Genomic DNA, 26,371 nt, shown 5'->3' with positions numbered 1-26,371 from the left:
GCCTGTGCCATCTCCCCCGCAGACCACGAGCTCCCCAGGGGCAGGGCTGAGCCTCGCCCACGTCTGTGGCCCTGTGCCTCACACCAGGAAGATGATGAAAAATGCTTGCGTGGACCAATGCTTCCCGCCAGATGCCACCAGAGGAAGACCTGGTCTACAGGGCTGAAGACCTGGGTCCGAGGTTCAGCTCTGCCACGGACTCCCTGTGGAGGGGCAGCTAGCCAGGGGACTGGTTACAATGCAGCAGCAGTAATTACAAGGCAGGGGAACGAAGACTCCCCCTCACACAGGACCTAATAGCAGAGCAGGCCTCAGGGGCTCTGTCAGGGGCACACTCCCCCAGCTGGAGCCTCCAAAGGATGCCACTGCCCTGGGAGCAAGGGAGTGGGCACGTGGGGCCTTGGGCACCTGCACACCAGGACCCTCCTCCAGGGGCCGAAGTTTCAGGGAGACACAGAAAGCACAAGCCTGAGAAAATAACTGGGACCTCACCCCACCTCTCCCAGTACCAGGATACCCTTCCCCACCCTGCCGCTTCCTTTCCCTCCCGGCTTTGAGAGCTGAAAGTCCTGTGCCAGGACTGAACACAGAGGAACCCTCCCAACCTGGATGTGGCCCACACATGCCCTTGCTCTGGGCCGGCTGCTTTAGAGCCGGCCTCCCGCCGCCGGCTTGCCCACCCAGCACAACAGCTGGGCCCGCGGAAGTCCTCGTTCCCTGGAGCTGACGCCCCTTTCAAGTGGGTTGGACACAGCTTCCTGTGGCCCCCTTCCTCCCACCTGCCCACCCAGGTTAAAGGGGGCCACGGCAGGGGCTGGGCAAGGGCTTCTGTGCTGTTCCAGCCCCCAGCCTCCTGTGAATCCACAGTCCCTAGGTCCAGCTGGCTCTCTCACCCATCATTATAAAGAGGCTATTTGTGCAGCTGCCAGTGGCAGAGGGGCTGGAAGGACAGTACGGCCCATGTCCCTGGCCAGACGGGTGGTGGTAGGGCCTGCCGGGTGCGGAGAGCCGTCCCACTGACGAGGGTCGGACCAAGACTCAGCAAAGCAGGAAGCGGATGGGTGGGCTGCCCACTCCAATTCCCAAGCCACCTGTCCCTTGCGGAGTGCCAGGAACAGGGATGCCTCAGAGGTCCTGATAGCCAGTGGGGCGCCTGGTGGTGGAGGGGGCAGCTTCACCCCCCAGTCGGCACCAACCCTGGCGAGCAATCCCGGAGCTGAGAGGGGCTCAGGAAAGGTCAGCCCAGCTCCTGTCTTCAGCTTGACCCGATTCCATTCCCCTAGTCTTTTCTGAGTGGCCACTGTGCACCCAGGAGGGGTGAAGAGGAAAGGGGGAGAAGAAGAGAAAGTTCCCGTTTACTGAGCATCTGTGATGGCTAGGCACCCTCGAGGCATTTACAGGCACCAGTGTTCTCGAACCTCACAACTATCCTGCCAAGAGGGTACTACTGTTGGCCTCTTTTACAGAGATTTCAGTGGTGAAGTGACTCATTCAAGGCCACAAGCAGAGCTGGGTGCTCTGACTGTTGTCTCTGGAGTGAGTTTAATTCAATTCAAAATTTCCACCTAGTAGTGGTAGCCTTGAGCCCTGAGTTTGTCAGCCTAGCCGGTCCCTGGCACATAGTAGATGCTCCATGAACACCTGCTGGGTGAAGGCCGAAGCAGAGATGCTCTCCAGGGCTCTTCCCAGGACCTTCTATTTGCTGCCCAGAGAAGCAGAAGGGAGGGAAGAAGAGAGTAACCTGCCTCAGCAGCTACTAAGTGCTCCACACACAGCCCCTATTTCATTCTCCTCGGCGCCGGGCAGGTAGGTGTGACTTATGGAGAAGGTCACGCTGCTGTCAGCGGAAGCCTGGATCCTGAGATCCAGAGTCAGGCTCCCGAGCAGGCCTGACCTGGAGTTTGGCCAAGATCGAGGCCGTGGGAGCTCCTGGAGGAGGCTCCCCAAATTCTCGGGGCTATCCTGGCTGCACGGCCGCGCCCACACCCCGTCTTCCTGCTGGGTCCCGCGGCAGGGCTGGCAACGTCCCCTCTGTCCTCCTGGACTCTGCTTTCCCCCAGGGAGGGCAGCCCCAGCCTCCACTCCCTTCAGAAGCATCAATGGGGAGGGAGGCTGGGAGACCTTGTAAAGAGCGCCTGTTCTGGGGGGTCTGACCTCATGCCATCCCAGCCCCAGAATAGCTGCCTGTCCTCTGCCCGGGGCCTCCATCTCTGGAAGCCTCCGCATCAGCCGCTGGGCCACCTTCACGAGGCCCAGGCCCAGATCCAAACCTGGCTCTCCACCTGGATCAGGTAGGACAGCCTCCCTCTCTCGCTGGCCTGCCCGGGCATGGACACGGTGGTGGCAGGGGTGTGGACCCCGGGCCAGATGGAAGCTGGCCATTGGGACAGGCTGGGGCAGGGATGGATGGTCCCTCTGAACATTGGGCCATTGTTTCAGGCCACAACAGAGGGTGGCTCTGTGGTCCTGGGGCTGAGGAACAAAAACCTGTTTAGCAAGGCCCTGTTCCTCCCATGCAATTTTGAGAATTTAACCGGGATCTGGCTGGCTTCAGCGGGAAGAAATGGGCCAAGGGGGCAGGACCAGGCCTAGAGCCGAGAGGGGCGGCAGGGAGTGGGAGACCCTCAGTCGCTATGTGAGCCCACTCCGGGCTGCAGGTGTGTGTGTGGGCCCTGCTGGCTGCGAGCTCCCAGGCTGGTGAGCCAGCGGCAGGTCCACGAGTGGGAGGTGATGGAGGGGGCACCCCCGCCAGCCCTGGCCTCTGTTTTTCCCCTCTGCGACATGGGGGCCAAATGCGTGTGTGCCCACCTGCCCACGGGCTCGGGCCGAGAGCAGAGGGCCACCAATGTCGGGCGGCGAAAGGAGGCTGCAGTGCCCACAAGTGGCAGAGCTGTTGCGGCGTGGGGGCGTCTCTTGCCGCGGCTCCCCCCACCCAGGACTACCACGATGACGACAGCGAGCCTGGCCTCGGGCAGTGCTGACCGCGTGCCGAGTCTGTTCTGTGCCGTCCACGCACCATCCTCCCAACAGCCCTTGGCGGCAGGCGCTTTCGTTATTCACACTCTACAGATACGGAAATCGAGGCACAGAGGGGCCAGGGAGCCCAGACCACCTAACTCCAGAGGGGTCGAGGGTGCTGTTCACTCTGAAACCCTGACAGCGGGCAGTGCAATTTTTAATCTTGTTAAATGGCCCTAACCTGGGTTCAGTCAATGCTTATCAGATGCCAGGCCCTGGGGGGCCAGAGATGTGGGCCCCAGTGGTGGGGAGAGACCATAAACAGTGTGGTGTGGCTGGTGCCATGGCCAAGGTTACGGGCTTTGGAGAGGCTTGCTGGAAACTCTGAGGGCTGAGTAGGACTCCGCCCGGGGTGGGTGGGGAGAGGGGACAGGAGCGCTCCAGGTGGAGGAAACAGCTGGCGACAGCCGGCTGCAGCCCTGTGCAGGCACCTAAGGATGAGGGTGGTGTCCGTGGGCCAGGAGGCTGGAGAGGTGAGAAGGCCTGTCTCAGGCCCTCGGGCCTCATGGGGCTGCACCTCCCCTAACCCTTCTCTGAGGAACGTGCATCATGCGGGGGCAGTGCTGAGGACAGGGGTCCTGGAGGGCCCTTTGAGAACCTTTAGGTTCACTGTTTCAATGATGCAAATTTAAACTGGAACTAAAAGAGGCATTTGCTGGGTCACGTGGTTGACTGGCGTCCTGCCCGGCAGCCTGAGCTCCCATTTCCATCACTCTCATCACGGGGGAATCAGAGCTGAGGGGCCGGCTGCTCGGGGGCTCCTTGCGGAAGCCAGGCCAGGGGACGCCTGCCTCCCCGGTCCAGTGGTCCAGGATGTGGGTCTCAAGCGCTGCTCATACACGGGTAAGCCAGGGAGAGCTGGGCCAGCAGGTGTGGCCCCAGGACCGGGTAGGTCATGCGTATAGCCCAGGGGGTCGCCTTGGGTCCTGCAGCGGTGCTGGGTGCGGCCTACACGAGGCCAGTCTCATCCGCTTGTCAGAGCTGACGCTCAGGACCGCCCAGGACTCGTCCTGCGCTGAATCCCATTGAGTTCCAGGGATGTGTCCTTATCCCCTCCTTCCGGATCTGGTGATCAGCGCTCTCTCCACCCCAAGCCAGCCTCACGGCTGCCCCAGAATCCACACAGGAGAGGCTAGGATGCGTCATCCCCAGCTTCTCTTGCCCGCCCCTTGCCAGCTGGGTGACCTCCGGGGAGCCACTTCATCTCTCCGAAGGGTCACATCACAGCCTACCGCCTGTGGGGGACTAACAGAAAGCCTGAATGACGTTAGTCACCCATCCGGCAAATCTCCTGAGTGCCTGCTCTGGGCACTGGGATTACGGTGTGATCAGAACACGTACAAGTTCCTGCTCTCCCAGACCGACAATAACATGGGGAGGGAACAGGTCACATGGGAGGTGGTGATAAGTTCCGTGAAGGAAGATGAAGCCAGGACGGGGAGAGCCAGTGCTGGGGATTTTAAACAGGGAGGCCAGCCAGGCACAGGCAGCTATTTGAGTCAAGGCTGCCAGGAGGTGAGGGGCCAGGCTGGGGCTCTCCTGGGGAGGGGTGAAGTGTTCCAGGCGGAGGGAAGAGCCAGTGCGAAGCCCTCAAGGCAGAACGTGGCTGGAAGGTGTGAGAAGTGGCTGGAGCAGAGCCAGGAGGGAGAGGCAGGAGGTGCCACCAGGGGCGACGGGAGGGGCAGGCGGAAGGGCCTCGACTCTGAGCCACAAGGGAGGCACGGAGGATTTTGAGCAGAGGAGGGACATGATCTGACCTATATTTTTAAAAGATTATTCCTTCCCCTGTGTTGAAAAGGGACCATAGCGGGCGAGGGCAGAAGCAGGGAGACCAGTCAGGCCAGAGTCCAGGGGCGAGAGGAGGCTCGGCCCCCCTGGGGTAATAGCAGGGAGGTGGCGAGCTGTGGGCAGGGTCTGGGTATGTGCCGAAGGCAGTGCACACAGGATGTGCTGACGAGCTGCATGGAGGGGTGTGAAGGAAAGAGGTGAATCTAGAACAATGCCAGGGTTTGGGGCCTGAGCCAGGGGCCCCAGGGGAGCTCAGCGCCGCTCCCACACAGCAGCAGTACCCGTCGGCCAGTAGTTCAAGGAGGGGAGGGCAGGGCCCTTGAGCAACCTTCCTGGGGCGGCCGCCTGAGGAGGCGAAACCACCAAGGCTGCAGTGCCAGGCTCGCCAAACGTCTCTGTAAAGAACATCCTTTCTGTGCAGGGGCGGTGGTCTAGCGCAGCCACTAGCAGCCCAGAGGTGGGCCCCGCTCTCCACCCACGGAAGCCAGCGAGCTGCCTGAGATCAAAGCCGAGGGGCCGGGCCTGTTGCAGGCCTTGTCTTCCCTGCAAGATGGAAAGGGCCACGGTCCCCCCACCGCAGCCCCCGTGAGCACTCAGGGGTCCCGCAGCAGCACACTTGAAAGGGGCCAGGGTTATCTGCAAAATTCCAGTTAAATCCACAGGCTTTGATAATTTGATAAGCCACTCCACAGTCGCCCCAGAGTCAAAATAACGCTGTTCCTCGATCCTGTGTTTATGTTTCAGGATGGAGGGGGGCGGTGTTCGGTGGCCTGGGACAGAGCCCTGAGGGGGAGGGGCTGCAGGCACTTGGCTGACAGAGGGTCAGCCCGTCAGCCCAGGTCACCATGGGTCTGGGCTCTATGGCGAGCACTCTGCATGGAACGCAGGTCTCTCGTGGCAGGTTCTGGAGGCTGAGAGGGGCCAGGGCGGAGGAGCCCTTCGGAACTGTGTGGCCACAGCTGACCCCACCTCCTGAGCCTCAGGCCCGTCTCATGCTGGAGGGGTTCCTATTCTCAGGCCTTCTCTTGCCAGATGAGATGTGAACTGGCCCAGGTGTGCGGTACCACCTCAAGAAAGAGGCAGATAACCCCCGCGGCCATGGTGACTCAGAGGCTAAATGCTTTGTGACTCCTCCCTGCAAAAGGCAGGCTGTGACCTGCAGGGCTGGAGCACGCATGGGGCCACATTCCATTCCGTTCCACAACCTCCCACGAACAAAACTGCTGTGTGCGTCCAATGGGCCAGTAGCACCAGCCGGGTTATCTCAGAGCGCATGTCATCTCCGTAAGCCCTCTGGACCACGCCAGGAGTCCTGCATTCTCTCTTTTCAGGCGTGGGGACACAGAAAGGCAGAGAGGCTGGGCAAATGGTCAGAGATCACAGAGCCTTGAGTGGTGGGCCTGGACCCCAGAGCCAGTCCCACAAAGCCATGCCTGCTGCCTCACCAACACACAACTGTCTCCCCGAGCCTGGTTTCCACCGTCCTCGAGGGCCTTCCAGGGACGGGCAAGAGGCTAACCTACTGCTACCGGCGCCCAGGTCAACAGGTGAAATAGGACCAACTTATTTAGCTGCCTGGCAGAGAGCTGGTTTAGAGGCACGAACCAAAGGCAGGGTCAGTTGATTTTGTGGCGATGCACCTGCTATTTCACCCACCAGCAGCAATTCTTCTCCCCTCCTCTGGGCACACGATCATGTGTGACTCCAACGACAACCCGCCTGGGGAGGGGCATCTCCTCTCTCCCCGTGGAAGGAAGGAGAACAAGAGGCTCTGAGAGGCCATCACAGCTGGGGAGTGGCAGGGCCAGGTGGACCCGGTACACTGCTGCTGGTCTCAAGAGCCTTCCTCTGCCTTGGGAGAGTGAGGAAGGCTGGGGCGGGAACACAGAGGAGAGGGGACAGAGAGGATGCACTGAGAGGTGTCAGGACCACAGTCCTGGTCCCCCGATTCCTCCCCAAACCAGGGAGGGTGGGCAGGAGATGTGGAAAGGGTACCGGCCTCTGGAACCAGAAAAATCTGGGTTCAAGTCCTGGCTCCAGCTGTGAACCTGTTTCCTCATCTGTGACATGGGGACAAGAACATGTAACTCCCGGTGCAAACCTCTCTCACAAGCCTGACGCATAGTAGGTACAGTGAGAGCGATGTTTTTCCCGCTGGTGAGAACACACATTTGTATCTCATTTTGTTGTTTACAAAGCTCTTGCCCAGCCCACGTGTCATCTAAGTTTCCAAGACAATCCTAGCAAGATCACGGATTAATCACTCTTCCCTTTTTTACAGATGAGAAAGAGAAGGGGAAGGTACCTGAGTGTAGCCAGTCGTGTGCCTAGTAAGCAGCAGAGTTGGGGTGTGAGCTCAACACCACACCTCCCGCTCCCTGTGGCTTTCAATTGCTCCACACTGTGAACCACACTGTGATGAGTTTCTGATGGTTCACAGCATTTGCTTGTTTCTTAATCCTTTGGTAGCCAGTAAAGGAGATGGCTTTTGTTGGGCCAGGTGAGCCTTGAGCTGAGTAATGCTTTCCTCCGCCAGAGGGCCTAGGCCACTTTAGGCTCTTAGTCTTACAGCACGGGTGAAAAGAGAAGGGCTCGTTTAGGCAGGACTGCCATGTATGGGCGTGCAGGTTGTGCACTCTACTACCTCTATGGGCACCGTTCACAGAGAGTGCACCGTTTACAACGGCGCCCCTGGAGCTGTGCAACACACCCTTGTCTGTAGGCTTTCTCCTCCCCATCACCAAATGGCCTCCTGCCTCTCCCCACCTGTCCCAGACAATTCCTCTGTACTATTCTTTCCCTTCCCTCTGTAGTACCCATCCCATCTGCCTCTCTCTTGCCCACTCTGGCACTTTAAGATTTCAGGGGAACAGATGTATGGGGTGAGGTAATCAATTTGCATCCCCTTCAGTCCTCTCCCCCAACCCTCTCCCCTACTCGACCCTCTTCCCTGGCTGCCTTCTTCTGCTCATCAGCCCCTGGATTTTCCTCTCCATTGAGAAGCTACTCTGGGGAGTGTGGGCGAGGGTAGTGTTCTGAGCAAGAGAAGGTAGCCATGAGGATTGGGCATGTGTGTGAGAGACCAGCAAGACCGGGTAGGTCGTCTTGACCACCAGGCCCAGAGTATCCTGCTTCCAGAGAGGAAAAAAGACATGCTTGGCTCCCCATTTCTCCCCAACATGGAAAATCAGCCAGCCCTGGGTTCAGGTCTTATGGGGTCAAGATTTGGGTTCATTCAAGTCACATGCCTGTCACATACCCAACCAGCTGCATGACTTCGGGAAAATTCACCTAACTTCACGCCCCTCAGTTTCCTCCTCTGTAAACCGGGCTACATTAGTCTATTGGATTGGGTTGGCCAAAAAGTTCATTCGGGTTTTTCTGTAAGATGTTATGGAAAAACCCGAATGAACTTTTTTGGTCAACCCAGTAAAATGCTACAGGTAAAAGCCATTTAGTAAACGCTCTGTGCACACTCATAGTTGTTTTTGATGAGGATTATAAGATCTGTTGCAGCAGCCCAGGACCACTGGGTTATTCAGCAGGTGAGGTTCACCTGGGCAGCACGTGCCCTCCTGGTTCTGCGTTTCAGCTGGGAGCTTGGTAGCGTCAACGATTAAGAGCAATGACTGCTAACCCTGGGCATCTGAACTGCATGACCATTATATTTTCTGTTATCTCATCTGCTCCTGACGATAACCTGTGAACTATAAAGAGTTTGCAGGAAAACCTGCTCCGCAGATGCAAAGATACCCTCCCCTTGCCAGCTCTGGGGTCAAGAGAAATGAGGAACAAGCCTTGGCAACAGGAGTCTGGGGAAGATGGTCCGCCTTCCTTTGGTCCATCTTTGCTTAGCCTCGTTGGCCTTGCCAGCTCTCCCCACAAGCACACGGGAGAGGCTTGAGCTACCACTTACTCTTTCGGGGGGTTGACATCCTCCGGTCGGGCCTCAAAGAACCGAAAGACTTCATCACACTGTGAAATATGGGGTGGCAGCCGGACAAGTGCCTGTGGAAAGACAGGAAGAAAGGGCATTAGGCCTGATGAAACTGGGAACAGGAAAACCAAAAGCAGGGCCAGCTTGGGCCAACAGTGATGGGGGAGGCGTGAGGACTGTGCCGAGGAAGACACAATCAATCAGCTACCCACCCACCCAACCAGATAACTAATCAAGGAATTAACTAATCAGCTAACTAATGAAACAACTCTCCATCTGTCCATCCACCCATCCCTCCCATCAACTAACCAACCACCCAATTAATGAACTTACCAACCAGTCAACTAATAAAATAACTTATCAGTCAACCAATCAACTTTTCAACCATCCAGCCAACAATTCAACCAAGCAACTATCTAACTAGCCAGTTAACCAACTAAACAACCAGCCAAACAAGTGAAAAAAAAGGGGGAGGCCATTAAACCCTAGGTCTCAGGGCCCTCAAGAACGAATTATTCTGCATGAACCCTGAAAGAATTCGCTCTTGCCCACAGAATAAGTCCAAGATCCTCAGCCTGACAATCCAAGGTCTTTTCCTCCTGGCCTCGTCTCCCACTAGCCACACTCCAGCTGCACCAGATATTCACAGTCCCTAAATACTCACTGCACGATTATTTAATGACAAGCTGATAATTCTATCAAGGACAACAGGGTGCTATGGCAGAGTCTGATAGGACCTGGGAAGATTGGGAAAGGAGGTGGTTTTAGGAAAGTCTCTTTGAAGCTGAGTTCTGAGGGTGGGTAAGAATTAAACTGGTCAAGGTGAGGGCGGGGGGTGGACCAAGCATGGTGGTTCTAGGAGCTGAATGAGGTTGGCATGGCCTGGTCTAGCAGGGCCTTGCTTAGGCCAAGCTGAGCTGAGCCTGGAGGAGCAGAATAAGCTTCAGGGTGTGGAAAGGCTTCTTGGGAGAGTGGGCAGGAGCTCGGCCAGAGGGGTGTGCAGGATTCCGACAGGCGGGAGGAGGTGAGCGTCCTGAGGGGGTAACTGTGCAGTCAGGGGTGAGGGCAGCTGTGAGCTTGCGTCCAGGAGGGGTGAGAGTGCGCCGCTGGAAAGTGAGGGATGAGGTCAGAGGTGATCAGTTTCCCGCTCTGCACCAGCACGGACTTCACACCTTGCAGCCTGGGCACCTGGACCACTGTCAGCTCAGTGCAGCGTGGAGCGGTGGGGAGAGGGTTGATCCTTTAGTACAGATAGACAGGGGAGGTCACCGTCAAAGCAGGGCTGGGGAACGGGGCCAAGGGAACACTGGGCTAGAGCCAGGAGAAGGAAGTGTGAGGAGGAACTGCTGATAAGGAGGCTCCGGGGCGGTGGCCAGACGGGAGCCTGTCTCGAGCCTGTGCCTCTCCAGGCCCCCTGCACCAGGGCTGCTTCAGGTGCAGTGACCCGACCTGGCAGCTCCTCTGTGCCAACCGTGCTGGGCCTCCATCAGTGTGGCCACCGGGAGCCTCACGATGGTCCTTGTGAGGGCATATCTCATTCTCGTGTTACTGAGGAGACAGAGGGGTCAGGGAGGCCACGTGGACTGCACACAGGTGGGAAAGACCCTGCTAGAAGGTAAGCTCCATGCGGGCAGAGACTTTAGTCTGTTCTGTTGACTGCTATGTCCCAAGATCTTAGAAGAGTGCCTGGCACTCAGTAAGTATTTGTTAAAAATGAATGAATGAATAAGAGTTTGGTGTGCAGAACCACTGTCCAGTAGTGGTGGGACATGATAATGGGGTAGAAAAAGCACATGTGGTCTTGGGTTGCATTGACAGAAGTATAGTGTTGAGGAAGGGGGTAGTGATCACTTACTTCTTCTCTGAGCTGCTCAGGTAACAATTTAAGTGTGGCATTGAGCAAGACGGCCCTTCCCGAAGCCAAACCTACACCTGGGCAAGATGGGACAAGACCTGACCTTAGCAGGTAAGACACACTGTGTAACTCCCTGCTGTTCCTTCCAGAGCCTGTGGCTTTCCAAGGGCCTCCAACAGATCCCATCCCCATGACCAGGAGAGAGATAAAAAAAAAGAAAGGAAATTAACATTCAATGAGCAAATACCACGTGTCAGGCACTATCTTGGGCTCCCGGACTCTCCAACCATCCAACAAGCATGGAGCTTTCAGTGTGTGCCCTGGTGCTACAGGGATGAGCCAGACACAGCCCCTGCCCTCACCAGTGCACATCTGATGATGTGCCGCCCAATTCTGTCCTGGAGGTGCCCATCATTGCTCCCATTTATGGTGGGGACGCTGAGGCTCCTGGGGGGTGAAGCCGCAACTAAAGTGGCAGAATGAAGCCCTGTGCTCAGACGTAGGCTGGGTGGAACTTACCCCCAGAGTGTTCAAGTTTTCATTTAACGCACATGGTATGTGCTGTTTTCTCCCCCAGGAGAGAAGGGCAGAAGGAAAGAAAAAGTGAGGAAGAAGAGAGAAAGAGAGAGACAGAGACAAAGAGATGGAGGGAGGGAGAGAAAGACAGAGAGAGACAGAGACACAGATGGAGGGAGAGAGAGGCAGAGACAGAGAGATAGAAGCAGAGAGAGATAGAGACAAAGAGAGAAACAGACAGATATACAGAGAGATGGAGAGGGACAGGGAGACTGAGAGGGAGAGGGAGAGACATACAGAGAGAGTCAGAGAGAAGCGGAGCTCAGGCATGTGCAGAGAGCAAGGGCTGCTGGCAGGAAGCGGGAGGGTGGCAGGAGGGAGCACTAATGGGCCGCGATGGGCAGGAGGCAGGAGGGAAGTGTTACCAGGGGCCCAAGCTGTGTGCAGAGTCGCTGCCAGGGTGACCTCCCTGACCGGCAGGAGGAGGGGGTCGGTGGTGGGGGGAGCGGGGCAGGCGCCCTCCCACTCAGGCGCAGAGCTGCTGGCCAGCTCCCCCCGCAGCAGCGGTGAACACAGGGGCTCTTCATGCCGACAGAGACCGGCATTCCGGGGGCAGAGGACGCGTGGGCTGGAAGGGCCTCAGACAAAGAGGCCTTTTGGGCGAACCGCTGCGGCATCTTTATTTAACAGGGAGCCCCGAGGGGAGCCGCGTTGAGGGCTCGTCCTGATTTCAGGCTGACAAGAGGCTCTTGGCTCAGAGCAGCTTCCATCAGAGCTGCCGCCAAACCCAGCTCTGGCCAAAATCATTTGGCAGGAGAGCTGGGCGCTGAGCAGTCAGTCCCCACGGCCTGGGTTGGCAATGACAGCCAGAGCCGGGGAACCCCCAAACCTAGCTATTCTTGGAGGAGCAGGTAGCGACCAATACATGAGCATTTTCAGGGCCACCACCGCCGGCTCAGGCCTAAAACTCTGCCACTGGACATTCAGGATGCATGCCATGGGGTGGTTAAGTCAGGGCTAGGCAGATGGGAGTCTGAGTCCTAGGTCTACCGTTCACAGGCTGTGTGATGCTGAATGCCTTGCTTGCCCTCTCTGAGCTCAGTACGATAGATCTCATATGGCACCTATCTTTTAGGAGATTCAGTGAGATCCTGAATATGAGGAGCCTAGCACAGTGCCTGGCACTGAGTAAATAGTGAAATTTAGTTATACTATTGTCTTCATTATCATTATCCTTTAGGTGAAAGCAGTGAGGTATACTAGAAAGAGTGGGAGTCAGGAGACTTCAGTTCTACAGTAGGTCCAATTCTGCCGTTATATACTTGCTCCATGACCTTGGGCAGCCACCTCACCTCTCTGGTTGTTGTTTCTTCTAGGATAAAATAGACTAGCTTCAGAATCTCAAACCGTATCTCATAGAACACCTGTTTGATGAGATAAAATGAGTTCTGTGGGCACATGTGAAATGGTGCCTTGTAGATCCCCATCTTGGTCTTGGTGGGCATCATGTTTATTAGCACAGCAAAGGCTCTGAGGAGTCCTGCAGGCAAGAAACCTACAGAGCTGTGTTCAGGCCAGTACTTATTAATAATAACGACATCCTGGGAATTTGACTCATTTAATCATCACATTAACTCTAAGAGATGAGTATGACCATGATTCCAGTTTAACAGAAGAAGAAACGAAGGCACAGAGAGGTTAAATCATTTCTCAAGGCCATATAGCTAATAAGTGGCGAGATTTTGAATGAGGTGTCTGAGTCCAGAGCCTATGCTCTGTCTGATCTGCAACTCTGTACTTCCTCCAGCATTACCCACAAGTCTCTGACTGTGGAGCTGGTTTTCCAAACAATTCCTATTGACAGCCCATGGAACACAGCTAGGCAAATCCAGGCCAGAGACATTCTGAAGTTTCTTCCAGCTCTAACAGTCAATGGCTCCAGGACTGCAAACAGCACCATTATCAGTGAATTCAGCGTCCAATCTATCACCAGCCCGGTCTTTGCAAGCACAGCAGTGGCATGGGAGGGGGCCCCAGGCAGACTGCACTCAGACCCTCTGCTTCGAAATGATCTCCCTCCACGAAGCCCACCATGCTGGGTTATGTCTATCCCAGGACAAAAAGCAAAGTTCTGCATTTGTCAAAGCAACTGGGGGTGTCCCGCTCTTTCCACAGGATCAAACATTGTCCTATTTTTAGCAGCATCATTTTGGTTTCTAATCAATGGGAATCTTAGAGTAAAAGCCCAGCGACTCTGGGTGGGGTAGGGGTATGTGGGGGGGGGGGGTGAATGGGCTGAGGGGGCTGAAGTCCTACCCATTTGGCCTCCACTCTCACCCCCTGGGGCTGCTTCTAACCTGCTCCGGACTATTCCTCCTAGATCAGCATCTAGGAAGCTGGGGGCTCACCGAACTTTTATAAATCAGAGTATTTCAAACACATGAGTTCTCTTTTTGAAGGATCTAAGCAGCAAATTCTTTTGTAATGGAAATAGAGCTTAATTCGCAACTGCAGTTTAAGCCATTTCACAAGGGAGCCTAGTAATTGGGGCCTTGGGGACATGTCACCCTCCTTGGAGGTTTCCTCTGCTTGTGTGTGATCTTTGCATTGTGTCGTCAGATACTGCCTGGCCTCCCGCGTGGGACCAGGCTTCCTGCTTGTTAGTGAAGACACAAAGATAACAGATGGGGCCTTCAAGGAGCTCTTGGTCTGGAGAAGATGGACACACAGAAATTACCCTCCTATGGAGGGTAAGTGTGCAGCATGGAGGCGTGCACGGAGTATTCTGGATAGCAGGGGTGGCCAGCTTCCTCCGGGGAGGTGGAAGGCTTCTGGGAGGGGCACCGTGGGAGCCGAATGCGTCCCCAGGAAAGGGATGAGCACAGGCCAAGGGGTGGAAGTCTAGGGGAGTCTGGCTGGCTGGGGGTGGCTGCACTTCTGCAGACCGGCCTGCAGGGCAGGAGCTGAGGCTGAAGCAGCCCATGGAACAACCCCACAGCCGGCCCAACTCAGCCGATCAGAGGTTCTTGTGGAGCCTCTGAAGGCCTTTAAGTAGAAAATGGACACAATCAGCTTTATCCCAGGCTGCAAATGCTTTCTTCCTGGGTCTGTCTGGACCAGAGGAGATGGAGAGATTCTGCCAACTGGGTTTCCTCCGAGCACCAGACCACTCAGGAGGCATGAACGCATCAGTCTTGGCTCTCTGCCTCAGTCTCCCCCATTAGCAACACATCTGGCCCAGGCCTGCCTTAGAATAAGGGGCACAAGAACAAAGTTACTCTCCCCGTATCTAGGACTGAGCATGCCAGGGAGCCCTGGTGCTTCTTAAAGGAGTCTGTTTTTGTTGCAACATGAACCTTTTTTCTTTATTAAGGTGAGAGACAATGATGGGCCATGGTGGAAAACTCCCACGGTGGGAGGGAGAACGGCTGGGGCTAAGAACCTCCACGAAGTAATAGCCAAAGTTTTCGAATATGGGAAGTGGGGCTAAAAATTAATGAGTCTGGGAGGTGCAGAGGGTGGGCAGGGGAGATCCTTACCCCTTCAGGGCTGACATCCTTGTTAGGCTTGGAGTCCCTCCCCCAGTCTAACTCCAGCCAACCCCTCATCCCACCTACAAAGAGAGCCTTTGATTCTGAAAGCAAGCCTATCGTGGACAGCAGAATAATAGAAGCGAGCTCGGCTTTTTGGGTAACAAAAAAATTCTAGTTGCACCCACCAGGAAATGGAGACGTGTATAAACGTTGTCACATGGCGGAGGGTAGGCTGATTATTCTCAAACACTCTTTCTCACTGCCCCCTTCCCCCGGATATTTATTTTATCCCATAGACAAACACTGCAAACATGTATTTCACATGCAGGAATGGGGTAGATGGAGCCATTTATGGGGTAGATTGTTTGTCCGAGCCCCTAAAGTATAGCTCACACTTGTTAGTGAGATGAAAGTCTTCAAATTGTTGAGACCACAGAACCATTAAATATTAACCGCAGGGCTTCCCTGGTGGCGCAGTGGTTGAGAATCTGCCTGCCAATGCAGGGGACACGGGTTCGAGCCCTGGTCTGGGAAGATCCCACATGCCGCAGAGCAACTAGGCCCGTGAGCCACAACTACTGAGCCTGAGCGTCTGGAGCCTGTGCTCCGCAACAAGAAAGGCCGCGATAATGAGAGGCCCGCGCACCGCGATGAAGAGTGGCCCCCGCTTGCCGCAACTAGAGAAAGCCCTTGCACAGAAACGAAGACCCAACACAGCCAAAAAATAAAAAAAATTAACCGCATAACCATGTTGCCCATTAAATTAACTTATGGAGTTACAGAAAAGAGTTTGGAACCCTTCTTGATAGACACTGGCCCGCAAGAGCCACATAAAACAATCACCTGGCTGGCGCTTGGTAAACTTTCCGTGACACTCATCCAATCTGCTCCATATATGTTTAAAATTAACACTGAGATCTGGGCTGTGAAACTGCCATCGGGTGGCGGGACTGGCTGGCTGGCAAGGGCAGGGAGCCCGAAGTCTGGGAGGGTCCGCTGCACGGTCAGACTTTCTATATCTGAGTCCTGGCAGAGGAGCTGGCTACTCCGTGCACAAAGCCGGTCTCACAATTTTGGGTGCATTTGAATCCCCAGCAAATCCCAGACTCGGAGCCCATACTGTCCAGCAGGTCCAAGGAAGATTCTGGCCAGCCAAGCAGAGCTGCATGGGCAGGGTCCTGGAAATAAAACTCCAGAGGTTCCAAGCAGTGTGTCCGAGGACAGGTAGAGACAAGGGAGGGCTGGCCGTGGAGTGGACTGCACGTGGCCCTGACCATGAAGTTGGCTGTGGGGGGCAGTGATGTCGAGTGGAAGGTTGGATCCTGAGTCACACAGACTGGACCAGTGGGCGGCAGGGCTGTGAAGTGCAGTGCTGGGCGGCAGTGACCGTGGACTGCAGCTGAACTTATCCCTAATGACCATTCCAAGGTTATTCCAAGGTCTCAGACAATTAGACCACAGATCCCAGCTTTCTAGTTCAGCAGAATTAAAGGTCACTTCTGTACTGCCCTGCCCCCACTGCCATTCTCAGAGTAAATTACGGCCTGCAAGCTGCCTGGCTGCTTGGTGAACCCATGACATTGCTCCTTGTTGCCTGGCTCTGAGTAGTTCTCATTTGTGCTAATCAGGTTAGGAGGCCCCTCCTCTTGCAGACCCCACTTAAACGGCTCCTCAGCCACCAGGAGCACCACTGGGGCTCCGGAGCCCTCATCCCGAATCAAGAGTCCTGTTCAAAGCCTGATCCCAGGAGATAAGATGTTATCAGTTTCCTGCTCCAGACGACCCAGAAGACGGCATTTCCACAGAGTCCAACTGCAAATGCCTTGGGCTCCACCAGCTCAGGGAGGCCAAGGCTGATGGGACCATAAATCCCAGCTGCAAGAGGCTCCCCTCTGCCCTTTGCCCCTCCTCCATTAGCTTTGCCAATTTGTTTAACTGCTTGGGAGAGGAATAAAGAGAAATAAAAGCTCAGGCTGCAGCCATCAATTTAACTAGAAACGGCAAATGCCCTTTAAAGAGAAAAATGAATATTGATCTGAAGAAGAGAAGCTTCTACCTTCAGGAATTTCCTCATCGGGGCATCCTTTTACATTAAGGCAGAAAACGTGACCAAGTATGATCTGCATAGCCACGAAATTCAAACTTGGGTTAACGAAGAGCATTTGGGAGTGCTTGTCTCCCCATAGTCTTGGGAACACCAGTTACGAAATTGAGCAACTTGGTTCTTATTTAAACAAGCATAATGATTCCAGATTATAAAATATTTGTTCAGAAAGGAACCTTATGGTAATAACTCCATGTAGGGACAGAACATTTCAGAAGTTACAAACGCTGTGACATATATTCTCCTGCTCAACCCCTTTCATGACCCCTGTGAGACAGTTATTTTTACCCTCGTTTTACAGATCAGGAAACTGGGGCTCAGAGAGGTAAAGCAACTTGCCAGGGTCACACAGCTAGTTGGTGGGGCGCTGGGATCTGACCCCAGCTCTTCTCAGTCTAATACCAGCACTCACAACAAAACATCCCCCACTTGCCTCTCCTCAAGATTCTTGAGTCAGACTCCACAGTAGTTTTCACTTAACTAGGAAATTCCGTCTCCATTAAAGCCAGTGGTGCCCAGTGGTAACATTAAATTGTTTATGCCTTGTAATAATAATAACAAAAAGCTAGCGACCACTGAATGTTTCCTCTGTGCAGACACTATGTGCTGCTGCCTTATGCCTGCCAGGTCACTGCATCCTCATGACCACCCTCTGAGGAGGTACTACTCTCCTTCTTGTTGTACAGATGTGGAAACTGAGGCTCTGGGAAGTTCAGTAATTTGCCCAAGTTCACAAAGCCAGCAGGGTTTCAAACCCAGGCGGCCTGGCCATCTGGAGGCCATGTGCCAAGGCCACTAAAGTGGGAGCCTCTCATCCTCACTGCAGGGGCTCCAGGGGGTCCCAGGCTCCAGACAAAGTGGAAAGACAAACAGGCTCTGCTTCATGACCCTGCAGTTGCTGCCAGTCTGCTCTTCGGCATTGACTGTTCTAATGCATGTACGTCCGCGTGCCTGCGTGTGTGCGTGTGTGTGTGTGTGTGTGTGTGTGTGTGTGTGGTGAGCATTTGCATCTATAAAGATGTATACACGAATATTTGTATCTATCAAGACTTCTGTGAATAAACAAATATGCATTTTGGATGCTACTAAACTCAGGACTGATTCCAAAAATGTCCCAAAGGGAATTCAAAGAAGAGTTCTCCTGTATCCAGAAAAATGCCACACACAGAATCCCTTCAGCAGAGGCCCCTTCACAGAGCTCCCAAGCTGGTGGAAGTGATTTAAAGGAGTGTTTTGTAAACACGGACCCATCATGAAAGGAATAGAGGCTTCAGCTGTGACCCTGGCGGTCCTCGTGCCCCAGAGGCGGCCTAGTCACGGGGTGACCCCTCCCTGAGGGACACCCACATCCACCCTTCTGGCCAGGAGACGCCAGGCCCCAGGATGCATCTGCTAGACCACAGCAGAGGGTTTTGTACAGACAACCTTCCTTCACAGATGGACAGACTCTCTGGCAGATGGACCACCCCCTCCCCTGCCCCAGACACACTCTTACCCGGCAGTACTCATCGATGGGCTTCAGCCTCCTCACAGCTACGTCCCGGATGTGGCTTCTCCGGAAGAGGATTTTGCCTGGAAGAGAGATGCTCGTGAGCTGGGTGACTCTGGGTAAAGCTGCCATAGGGACCTGGGACGCTATCCTCTCATTCCCTCTCCCTCGGCTTCTCAGCATCTTAGCTGGCCACCAAACACCACCACCTCTGCCCGTTGCCAAGGAAACAAGAGAGGAGTGGTCACCTCTCCCCGGGGGGCAGGAGGTGCCCCAGGCTGAGGGCCCAGGGCTTCTGAGGCAGATGAGGAGCCCCGGAGGCTGTCATCTTGGCCAAACCACCTTGTCTGGGTCTGAAGACAGGATCATGCCCCGATGTGGGTGCGCCTCTCAAGTGACCTCGCAAATAAATATAAAGGATGGCCCAACCCACCCCTGTGTTTTGTTTTCAGGCCCATCCCTCCTTGAGAAATCGGCATTCATTCCTGCCAGCCTGATAGGAATTCCTATTCTTAGTTAAGTTGGGTGGCTATTTCCAGGGCAGGCTCAGGCCGATACAAGGGAGCATGGCTGCCCGAGCCTGACTGGCCTCCAGCCGTACGGGCCCCTGCAGCTGGGCTGGTGTACCCCTCTACAGGTATGGGCAAGGCTTACGGAAAATGCCAGCCCCCAAGCCTTCCCAGGAGGCTCTTCTGAACCAGCCAGGTTCAATTTTATAACAAATAGATCAAAGCATAGTCCTTTTACAATTGGTTACATTTAGAATCTGAACTCCTTGGTCTGACATTCAATGCCCAACACAGCTGATGTTTCTGTGCCCAGTGGCCACCAATGTCTAGGCCAATGCCTCCTTTTTAGAAGCTTGATTGCCGAGCTGGGAGTAATCACCCTCTTTCCAGAACACCCACACATTTTGTCCATTCCTAAGACACTCAACACATTCTGATGTGTATTACAAACATTTGTGAGCCCCTTCCACCAGAAGAAGCCTGTCTGTCTCATCTTAGGGCCCACGGAGCACAGCACGTGGTGAGGTACTCACCTCACAGCTACAACAGGCATCTATTGTCCAAGACCACCCATTCCCCTCTGGAGAGCCTCCCTCATCCATTCCCCTGTGGGGTCAAATGGGGCCGACCACACCCCCTGGCAACAATGGTATGCATGTGACCCAGCGTAGCCACCCAGAGTCACAGCGATTGGCTCAGAGATGGGCAGGGGACCCGATCTGGGCCAATAAGGGTCAGCCCTGAGACTTCTGCGGGTGTCCTCTTCCTCCCACAGTTTTCTCCTACAGTTGCTAAGCTGGCAGGATGAAAGCCTGGAGCTCCTAGTGACCATCTTTATTATTGCCTAAGAAGGAAACCAACCAAGAGAAAGGATCTGAACCTGGCACAGAGTAGGTGCTTAATAAATGTTTCTTCTCTCTTCTTCTTCCTTCTTTTTTGTTTTTTTTGGCTGCCCCATTCAGCTTGTGGGAACTTAGTTCCCTGACCACAGATTGAACTCGTGCCCTCGGCAGTGAAAGCGCAGAGCCCTAACCACTGGACCACCAGGGAATTCCTTCAATAAATGTTTCTTGAATGATTGAAAAGCAGAGCTGAGAGATGGCGAAGGGCAGATTCCTTTGACATCATTTGAGCAGCTGGATGTAGTTGTTCCTGAACCCAGGGTCTACCTGGTACTTTTCACTTACATAAAATAATACAAATTTTTTTTATTGAAACTTGTTGGAGATGGATTTTCATCACTTGCATTAATGGAGTCCTAAATGAGATGATTCCCGTTGCAAGTGAACAAATATGTAGACTGCATGTTAATCTACTTAAGCTTCTTCTGTCAAGGTCCAAGTGAAGTACTAAGCATTGCCTGGTTTAGGTTGTTGAAGTGAGTGCAAGTTGTTTATTTGGGAAGTGATCTGGGAAGTACCAGTAGGGGAGTGGGGAAGTAAGGCAGGGCAGGCGAGGAAGTGGCCTCCAGCCAGTTAATCATGGTGGGTGGCGGCAGCTCATTTCTGTTGAGGAACTCGGGGGATCATGTAGAACAGACTGCAGAGGTATCCCAACCAAGGGCGAGGAGGCTGGGGTATTTATCACCAACTCCCTGCTTGTTGTTGAGCTTCTGAGAGCACTGCTTCTTGGGAGCTTCTGTCCGAGTACACTCCTGTGGCTAGAACAAAGCCCCCAGTTTTCCTGTAAGCAGCCTTTGGCAGGTAGAGGAGAATGGAAAGGGGACTTGGGGGGCCCTGGAAGCAGCTGCTACAGCCATCCCTGACTTCCCCGTCACCACAGGTACTGGTCACCAGTCCTGTTCCAGCCAGACCATGGAGCATCTAACTCATCAAGTTGTGTGTGACTTGTTGCGCATTCGTGTCTCTCATCCCCCTGCACTCAGTGTGAACCAGAGGCCCCTCCTGCAGCTGCTTCTTCCCCTTGGCAACTCTCGCTGCACTCAGCACAAGGCTTTGCATATAGCAGACGCCCAATAGGCACTTGCTGGTCCGTGCATCTCCCTCCCTCTCCCAGATGCTCCGTCAAGCTCTCCTTCCTCCTTTTCTCACCCAAGCCTGGTAGAGGGGCTGTGTCCCCAGCAGAGGGATGACACTGCACAGACTGGACAGTGTCATCAAAGATAAATGGGCTCTTCCACATGTTCCTTTTGAAAGGAGATAAAACATGATTTATCAAGACATGGGAGGGACTTCCCTGGTGGCGCAGTGGTTAAGAATCCGCCTGCCAATGCAGGGGACACGGGTTTGAGCCCTGGTCCGGGAAGACCCCACATGCCGCAGAGCAGCTAAGCCCATGCGCCACAACTACTGAGCCTGCGCTCTAGAGCCTGCGAGCCACAACTACTGAGCCCGCGTGCCACAACTACTGAAGCCCACGTGCCTAGAGCCTGTGCTCTGCAACAAGAGAAGACCGCGCACCGCAACGCAGAGTAGTCCCCGCTCGCCGCAACTAGAGAAAGCCCATGTGCAGCAACGAAGACCCAATGCAGCCAAAAAATGGGAGACAGCCGCCTTTCCTTGGGGGAAGATGTCACAGATTTGGTATTCTTGGCCTCTTCGCCTCCTACCCTTTTTTGGTTGCCTGTTGCTCTATTGCCTGCGGGCCACAGGAGCACGTGTGTGCAGCCAAGGGGACGGTGTGTGAAATAAACGCGTGGTGGGAGGACACCCACTCTCTGGACTGACGAAATGACAGGCGGCCCTGGGGTGGGGTTCTGGGCCTTCTATCTGAGCCAGGTGGCCGTCAGGAGCTGGGGGCCGCCCAGGCCCAGTGACGCCAGCAGCTAAGCTGTATCTCACAAGAACCTGGAGGACTTGCTCGGAGGTAAAGAACCTAGGAGGGACCAGGATCGGGGGGTGGGGTGGTGGCCCCCAGACCTGGCTCTGCCCTGTGCTTCTTTCAAAGGAGGAAAATATGACTTATCCACTCCCCAAAAATAGCACACCTGCCCTTTCTCATCCCGTCAGAGGACAAAAAAGAAAGCAGAGAGATGGGGAGAAAAACTAGGTCGCCCCTCCCAGACCCACATCTCAAGGCTGGCCAAACCTCTTGATTGGGTTTGATATTCATGGGATATATAGATACAGATATAGATATAGATACAGATATAGACATAGATACAGATACAGATATAGATATTGACACAGATACAGATATAGATACAGATATAGATATACCAGATAGGACTTGATCCAGTTGCAGAGACAGAACTAGCAAAAAACAAATAGTTAAGGAACTATTAAGGCCTCCAGATGTGCAGAAACTTTGAAGGGCAGGCTGGGGTGGTGGAGATGGGGAGAGAGGTGGCAGGGCTCCTCACCCAGTTGGCACAGGACCCCCGCCCTGCCCCTCAAGCCCAACCTCTGCAGGTGAGGCGGCCATGCCTCCAGGCTGGACACCTTCCATCTCCTCCACAAGGCTTGTGGGTCTGTTGCTCAGGTACAAAGTCAGAGGAGAATTTCTGTACGAGCCATTTGCCAGTTGAGTTTTTGGAATCCCAGCAGGGCTTCTCTCCTCTGCACTGAAATCCTGGCAGGAGCCACGTTTTCTTTCCTTGGGTCCTTTTGGCACAGAGGCTGCTGGGAGTGGGGCAGGGGGAGGGGGAGGCAGGGAAGATCTGTAAGGGATTCTATGGTCTTGACTTCTCTCTTAGGGATCCCAACCGCACTCTGCAAGCCAAACCGGTGACCATATTAAAAGGGAGACAGAGAAAAGGGAGGAGGAGGAACAACCCCATGAAGGAAGCCGGGACCACAGGGCATTAAAGGCCTCTTGTAAATGTAATTCAGCCCGTTCACGGCAAGGCCAGGCGAGACTCCTGCCAGAGCCTTCAAAGCCATGTAGATGTAGCCCCAGAAATATGATAAGCATCATAAGGAAGATTACACACGGGGCATGAGACAGACCTCAGGATTAACTCCTTCCTGAAAGCAGAGATGAGAGCTGTTGAGCCTGACAGGGTCTGAGCATGTAAGTGGAGGCTCCTCTTCCTGCCATTCTGGGCTGGGCTGAGAGGGTGGGACCAGCAGGGTCCTTGGCTGGAGTCCTGGGTTCAAGTCCTGCCTTGGCCACAGGCTGGCTGTGTGAGCCTCCACGGGGCCTCTGCATTCTCATCTGGAGACTGAAGGGCCGGGCCTCCGTGGCTGATCCCCACCGGGAGTCCTAAGATGCATTTGGGGGTGGGGTTATTGAGAGGGGCAGAGGAGGAGTGAGACAACGGGTAACAGTAGCTAAGTGTTTACTCCTGCCAGGCACAGGCTAAGAGCTTTCCATTGGGTTCTCTGGCTTTATCCTCACCACAACTTTTTAATTTTTTTTTATTTTTTATTTTTTTTCCTCACCACAACTTTAAAGCAAGTGCTTTTATTGTCCCCACTATGCCCAGGAGGAGTTGGTGGCTCAGAGAGGTTAAAGGACTTGTCCAAAGTCACACAGCTATTAAGTGGCTGAGCTGGGATTTCAACCTGTGGTTTTGGAGCTCACATAGTGAGAGGGAGAGAGTTCTTTGGGCTCAGATCACGTAAGGCCGTGAGAACCACTTAGGATTTTCTTGTGGGTGTGATGGGAGTATGATTAACATCTCCTCCACACCAGGTGCTGGGCTGAGGTCTGGGGAGCAACTGTCTCGGGGGCTGACTGAGAATGAAGCAAGCAATAATCGTGGAGGACGGGACATGCCAGGGTGAGTGAGATGCACGCAGCCCCCCGAGGTCTCTGCCGACCAGATACAAGCGAATGAATGAGTGAGTGAATGGACGAGAGTGAACGGGGGAATGAGAGTGAAAGGACCAATGGACCAACAAAGCAGGGAAGGAGAGGTGACCCAGTGTCTAGTGGACTGGGGGAGAAAGAGCTCCCCGAAACAGCAAACCTCCCTGTCCTTTAAAGGGCCCTTCCTGCCCCACCCCCATCCCTGCCCTGGCTGAGCAGGTGCCAGCCCAGTGGGATCAGCGGGAAGCTCACCCTCAGAAGCGGGAGGGCATCACCTGGGGGAGGCCGGCTCTGCCCCACACCCTAATCTGGCCTAACCTTCTCACCATGAGTGTCCACTCTGGGCCAGGACACATAGGTGGGGCACTGACTCGGGAAGGTCCCCATGCTTGAGTGGCAGAGGCATTTCTCTCTCCTACGCAGGATACCAGGCATCTTAGTGGCACTTGAGGGGTCTTAGTAGTCGGCATTTGCTTCTAGAGAATGAATTATTTCAAGAAGGTGAGAGATGAGGACATGGCTCCTTCTCACTGGTAGGGAGAAGTGGTTAAAGAAAAGACAGAAACTTCTGAGAGCAGTTAACCCCCTAGGCCAGCCACGACCCCAGGTTCCTCCTTGTAAAATGTGGTACCCATGGGGGATTCCTTAAGCAGGAGTCAGGGGGCCAGGGTCACAGGAAGAGCCCACCTACCTAGGGAGCTCCCACCCTAGCCATGAAGAGCCTGTAGCAACCTCCAGGACACAGGCACATGTTCTGACAAATGGGCAAGTACCCACTGTACAGGGGCAATAGAGGGCACTGGCTACAGGGGAAATAGGAGAGGGCTGACCTCTTTTGGTCTGTCCAGGCTGATCTATTCTTGGCAGCCTCTCCTCTTCAAAATTCACAGCATATATGCATGTATACGTCCTCATATAACTCTCTCTTCCTTGCTTTTTTTGCCACCTGGAATGCCATCCATCCATCCATCCATCCATCACTGTCTTGAGGGAGGGCCTGCTCCAGTGTTAAGAACACCACAGTGGACAAGACAGATGAGGGGCTCTGCCCTCAAGGTGTTTACTTTCTAACTGGGGAGGGGATGTGTATGGAAGGGATACAGTATACAATGTTCATATCTAGTAAATAGTGTGGTTACATACATATGTCTCCCCCCACCTCTATAAAGAGAATATAACAAGGTAATGGGAAGGGGTGTGCCTGGGGGGTGGGGGAATTCAGCTAGTGGTCAGGGAAGTCTCTGATTTCAGTGGAGTCTCGGAGGAGGAGAAAAGCCAGCCACGCAAAGCTCTGGCGCAAGAGGGCTCAGCCAGAGGCAACCACAGAGCAAAGCTGGAAGGTGGAAAAGAGGCCATGCAGCAGTCTTATAAGCCACAGAAAGGAGTTTGGTTTTTTTTCTAAGCACGCTTGGGCCTACTGACCCAAATCCCTCCCCATCTTAAGGCTTATTTTCCATATCCTCAGGCCTTCTCCATGAAGCCTTCCTTGAATGCCTGCCTTGCCCTCCTGTGCCAGCCTCCTGGACCGCTGGCAGTCACCCCACTCTCGCCCTCCCTCTCCTGCTGTCGTGGAGAATTTGTCAGGGGGCTACCATCCTCAGGGCCCCCTCTCACCTTCCCAGGGGGGGTCCCCTGATGCACAGGCCAGCTCCCCCCAGCCACCCTGGCCTCCAAGGACACAGATGCTCCCACCCCTCTCCCTTCAGTGCAGCCCAGAGAGCCTGGGGCATCACAGGGACTCGCCTAAGGTACAGGGAGACCACAGGAGGCCCCGAGGCCCACAGACCGCATGGCGCAGAGGCCTTGTTCTCCACGAACAACACTCCTGCCCATCTAACTGGATCTGAGGACAAAAAGGAAAGGGGAGTGTATCCAGCTCCCAGGGCTGCCATAGCAAATGACCACCAACTTGGTGGCTCAAAACAACAGAAATTTATTCTCTCCCAGTTCTGAGGCCAGAAATCTGAAATCAAAGTGTCAGCAGGCCATGCTGCAGCTGAAGGCTCTAGGGAACAATCCTTCCTTGACTCTTCCAGCTTCTGGCAGCTCTCGGCATTCCTAGGCTTGTAGCAGCATCACTCCAATCTCTGCCTCTGCCTTCACACGCCCCCCACCCCATCCCTAAGCCCGTGTCGCAAATCTCCCTCTGCCTTTCTTGTGTAAGGGCATCTGTCTTTGGGTTGGGTACCCACCCTAAATTCACGATGACCTCATGTCACCATCCTTAATTTAATTACATCTGCAAAAACCCTTTTTCCAAATAAGGTCATATTCACAGGTTGCAGGGGTTAGGATGTGGACATATCTTTTTGGGGCCACTCTTCAACCCACTACAGAGGTTATGGGAGAGTCCACAGGGCTGACCAGACACCTGAGAGAGTCTTGGATCCCTAACTGGATTGCAATCGTCCTGAGGGGAAGGGATGACTTTCTACACTCCCTTCAGCCCTGGCAATATGTGGCATGGAGCTGGGTGTAATGAATGTGGGTGTTGCCTGATTCCCTCGGGAGGGATGGGGCAGTGTCTGGAGAGAGTGGGTCAAGGGTCTCTGGAGCCCAAGATGGGAGAGACAAGCTGTGAGGATCTGAAAGCTGAGTGAATGGGGGAGAGGGGTCCTCTCTGGCTCTGCGGGCTGATGTGGCACCCAGGGGAGAAGAGACAAATTTCCCAAAGCAATGAAAGGAAAGAAGATGGGAGGGTTACTAGAGGGACCCCCCCACCCTACCCAAACCGACATGTATGCTATGGGCTGAATGTTTGTGCCCCTCAAAATTCATGTTGAAACCCTAATGCCCACTGTGATGGTAATTAGGAGGTAGAGCCTTTGGGAGGTGATCAGGTCATGAGGGTGGGGCTCTCATGAATGGGATTAGTGCTCTTATAAAAGGGGCCCCACAGAGCTAGCCCC

At 54.4% G+C, this 26,371-nt stretch overlaps 2 protein-coding genes across 7 annotated transcripts in view; one reads left to right on the top strand and one right to left on the bottom strand.

Annotated features, from left to right (window-relative positions):
- Positions 1-26,371, bottom strand: part of SH3PXD2A (SH3 and PX domains 2A) — a 240,859-nt gene that overhangs the window by 103,400 nt on the left and 111,088 nt on the right. For all 6 annotated transcript variants that reach the window (XR_014253455.1, XM_082425104.1, XM_082425105.1 and 3 more), the window contains 2 exons: positions 18,247-18,323; positions 8,723-8,814 (listed from right to left, as the gene is read on the bottom strand). Coding sequence is in view for 5 of the 6 variants with exons in the window: in XM_082425104.1 (XP_082281230.1) it covers positions 8,723-8,814; positions 18,247-18,323 (169 nt within the window). In the remaining variant the exon portion in view is untranslated. The remainder of the gene's footprint in view (positions 1-8,722; positions 8,815-18,246; positions 18,324-26,371) is intronic.
- On the top strand, positions 10,080-20,284 carry LOC309643038 (uncharacterized protein). The gene is made up of 4 exons (XM_082425416.1): positions 10,080-10,358; positions 10,619-10,709; positions 13,734-13,864; positions 19,712-20,284. The coding sequence occupies exons 1-4, from the start codon at positions 10,256-10,258 to the stop codon at positions 19,732-19,734; spliced, it is 348 nt and encodes a 115-aa protein (XP_082281542.1). The 5' UTR covers positions 10,080-10,255; the 3' UTR covers positions 19,735-20,284.

This window comes from Balaenoptera physalus, assembly GCF_965194825.1.
Source record: "Balaenoptera physalus genome assembly, chromosome: 14".
In the NCBI taxonomy this organism is placed as follows: domain Eukaryota; kingdom Metazoa; phylum Chordata; class Mammalia; order Artiodactyla; family Balaenopteridae; genus Balaenoptera; species Balaenoptera physalus.
The sequence above is the reverse complement of the archived record's forward strand: the minus strand, read 5'-3'. Positions and strand labels throughout refer to the sequence as shown.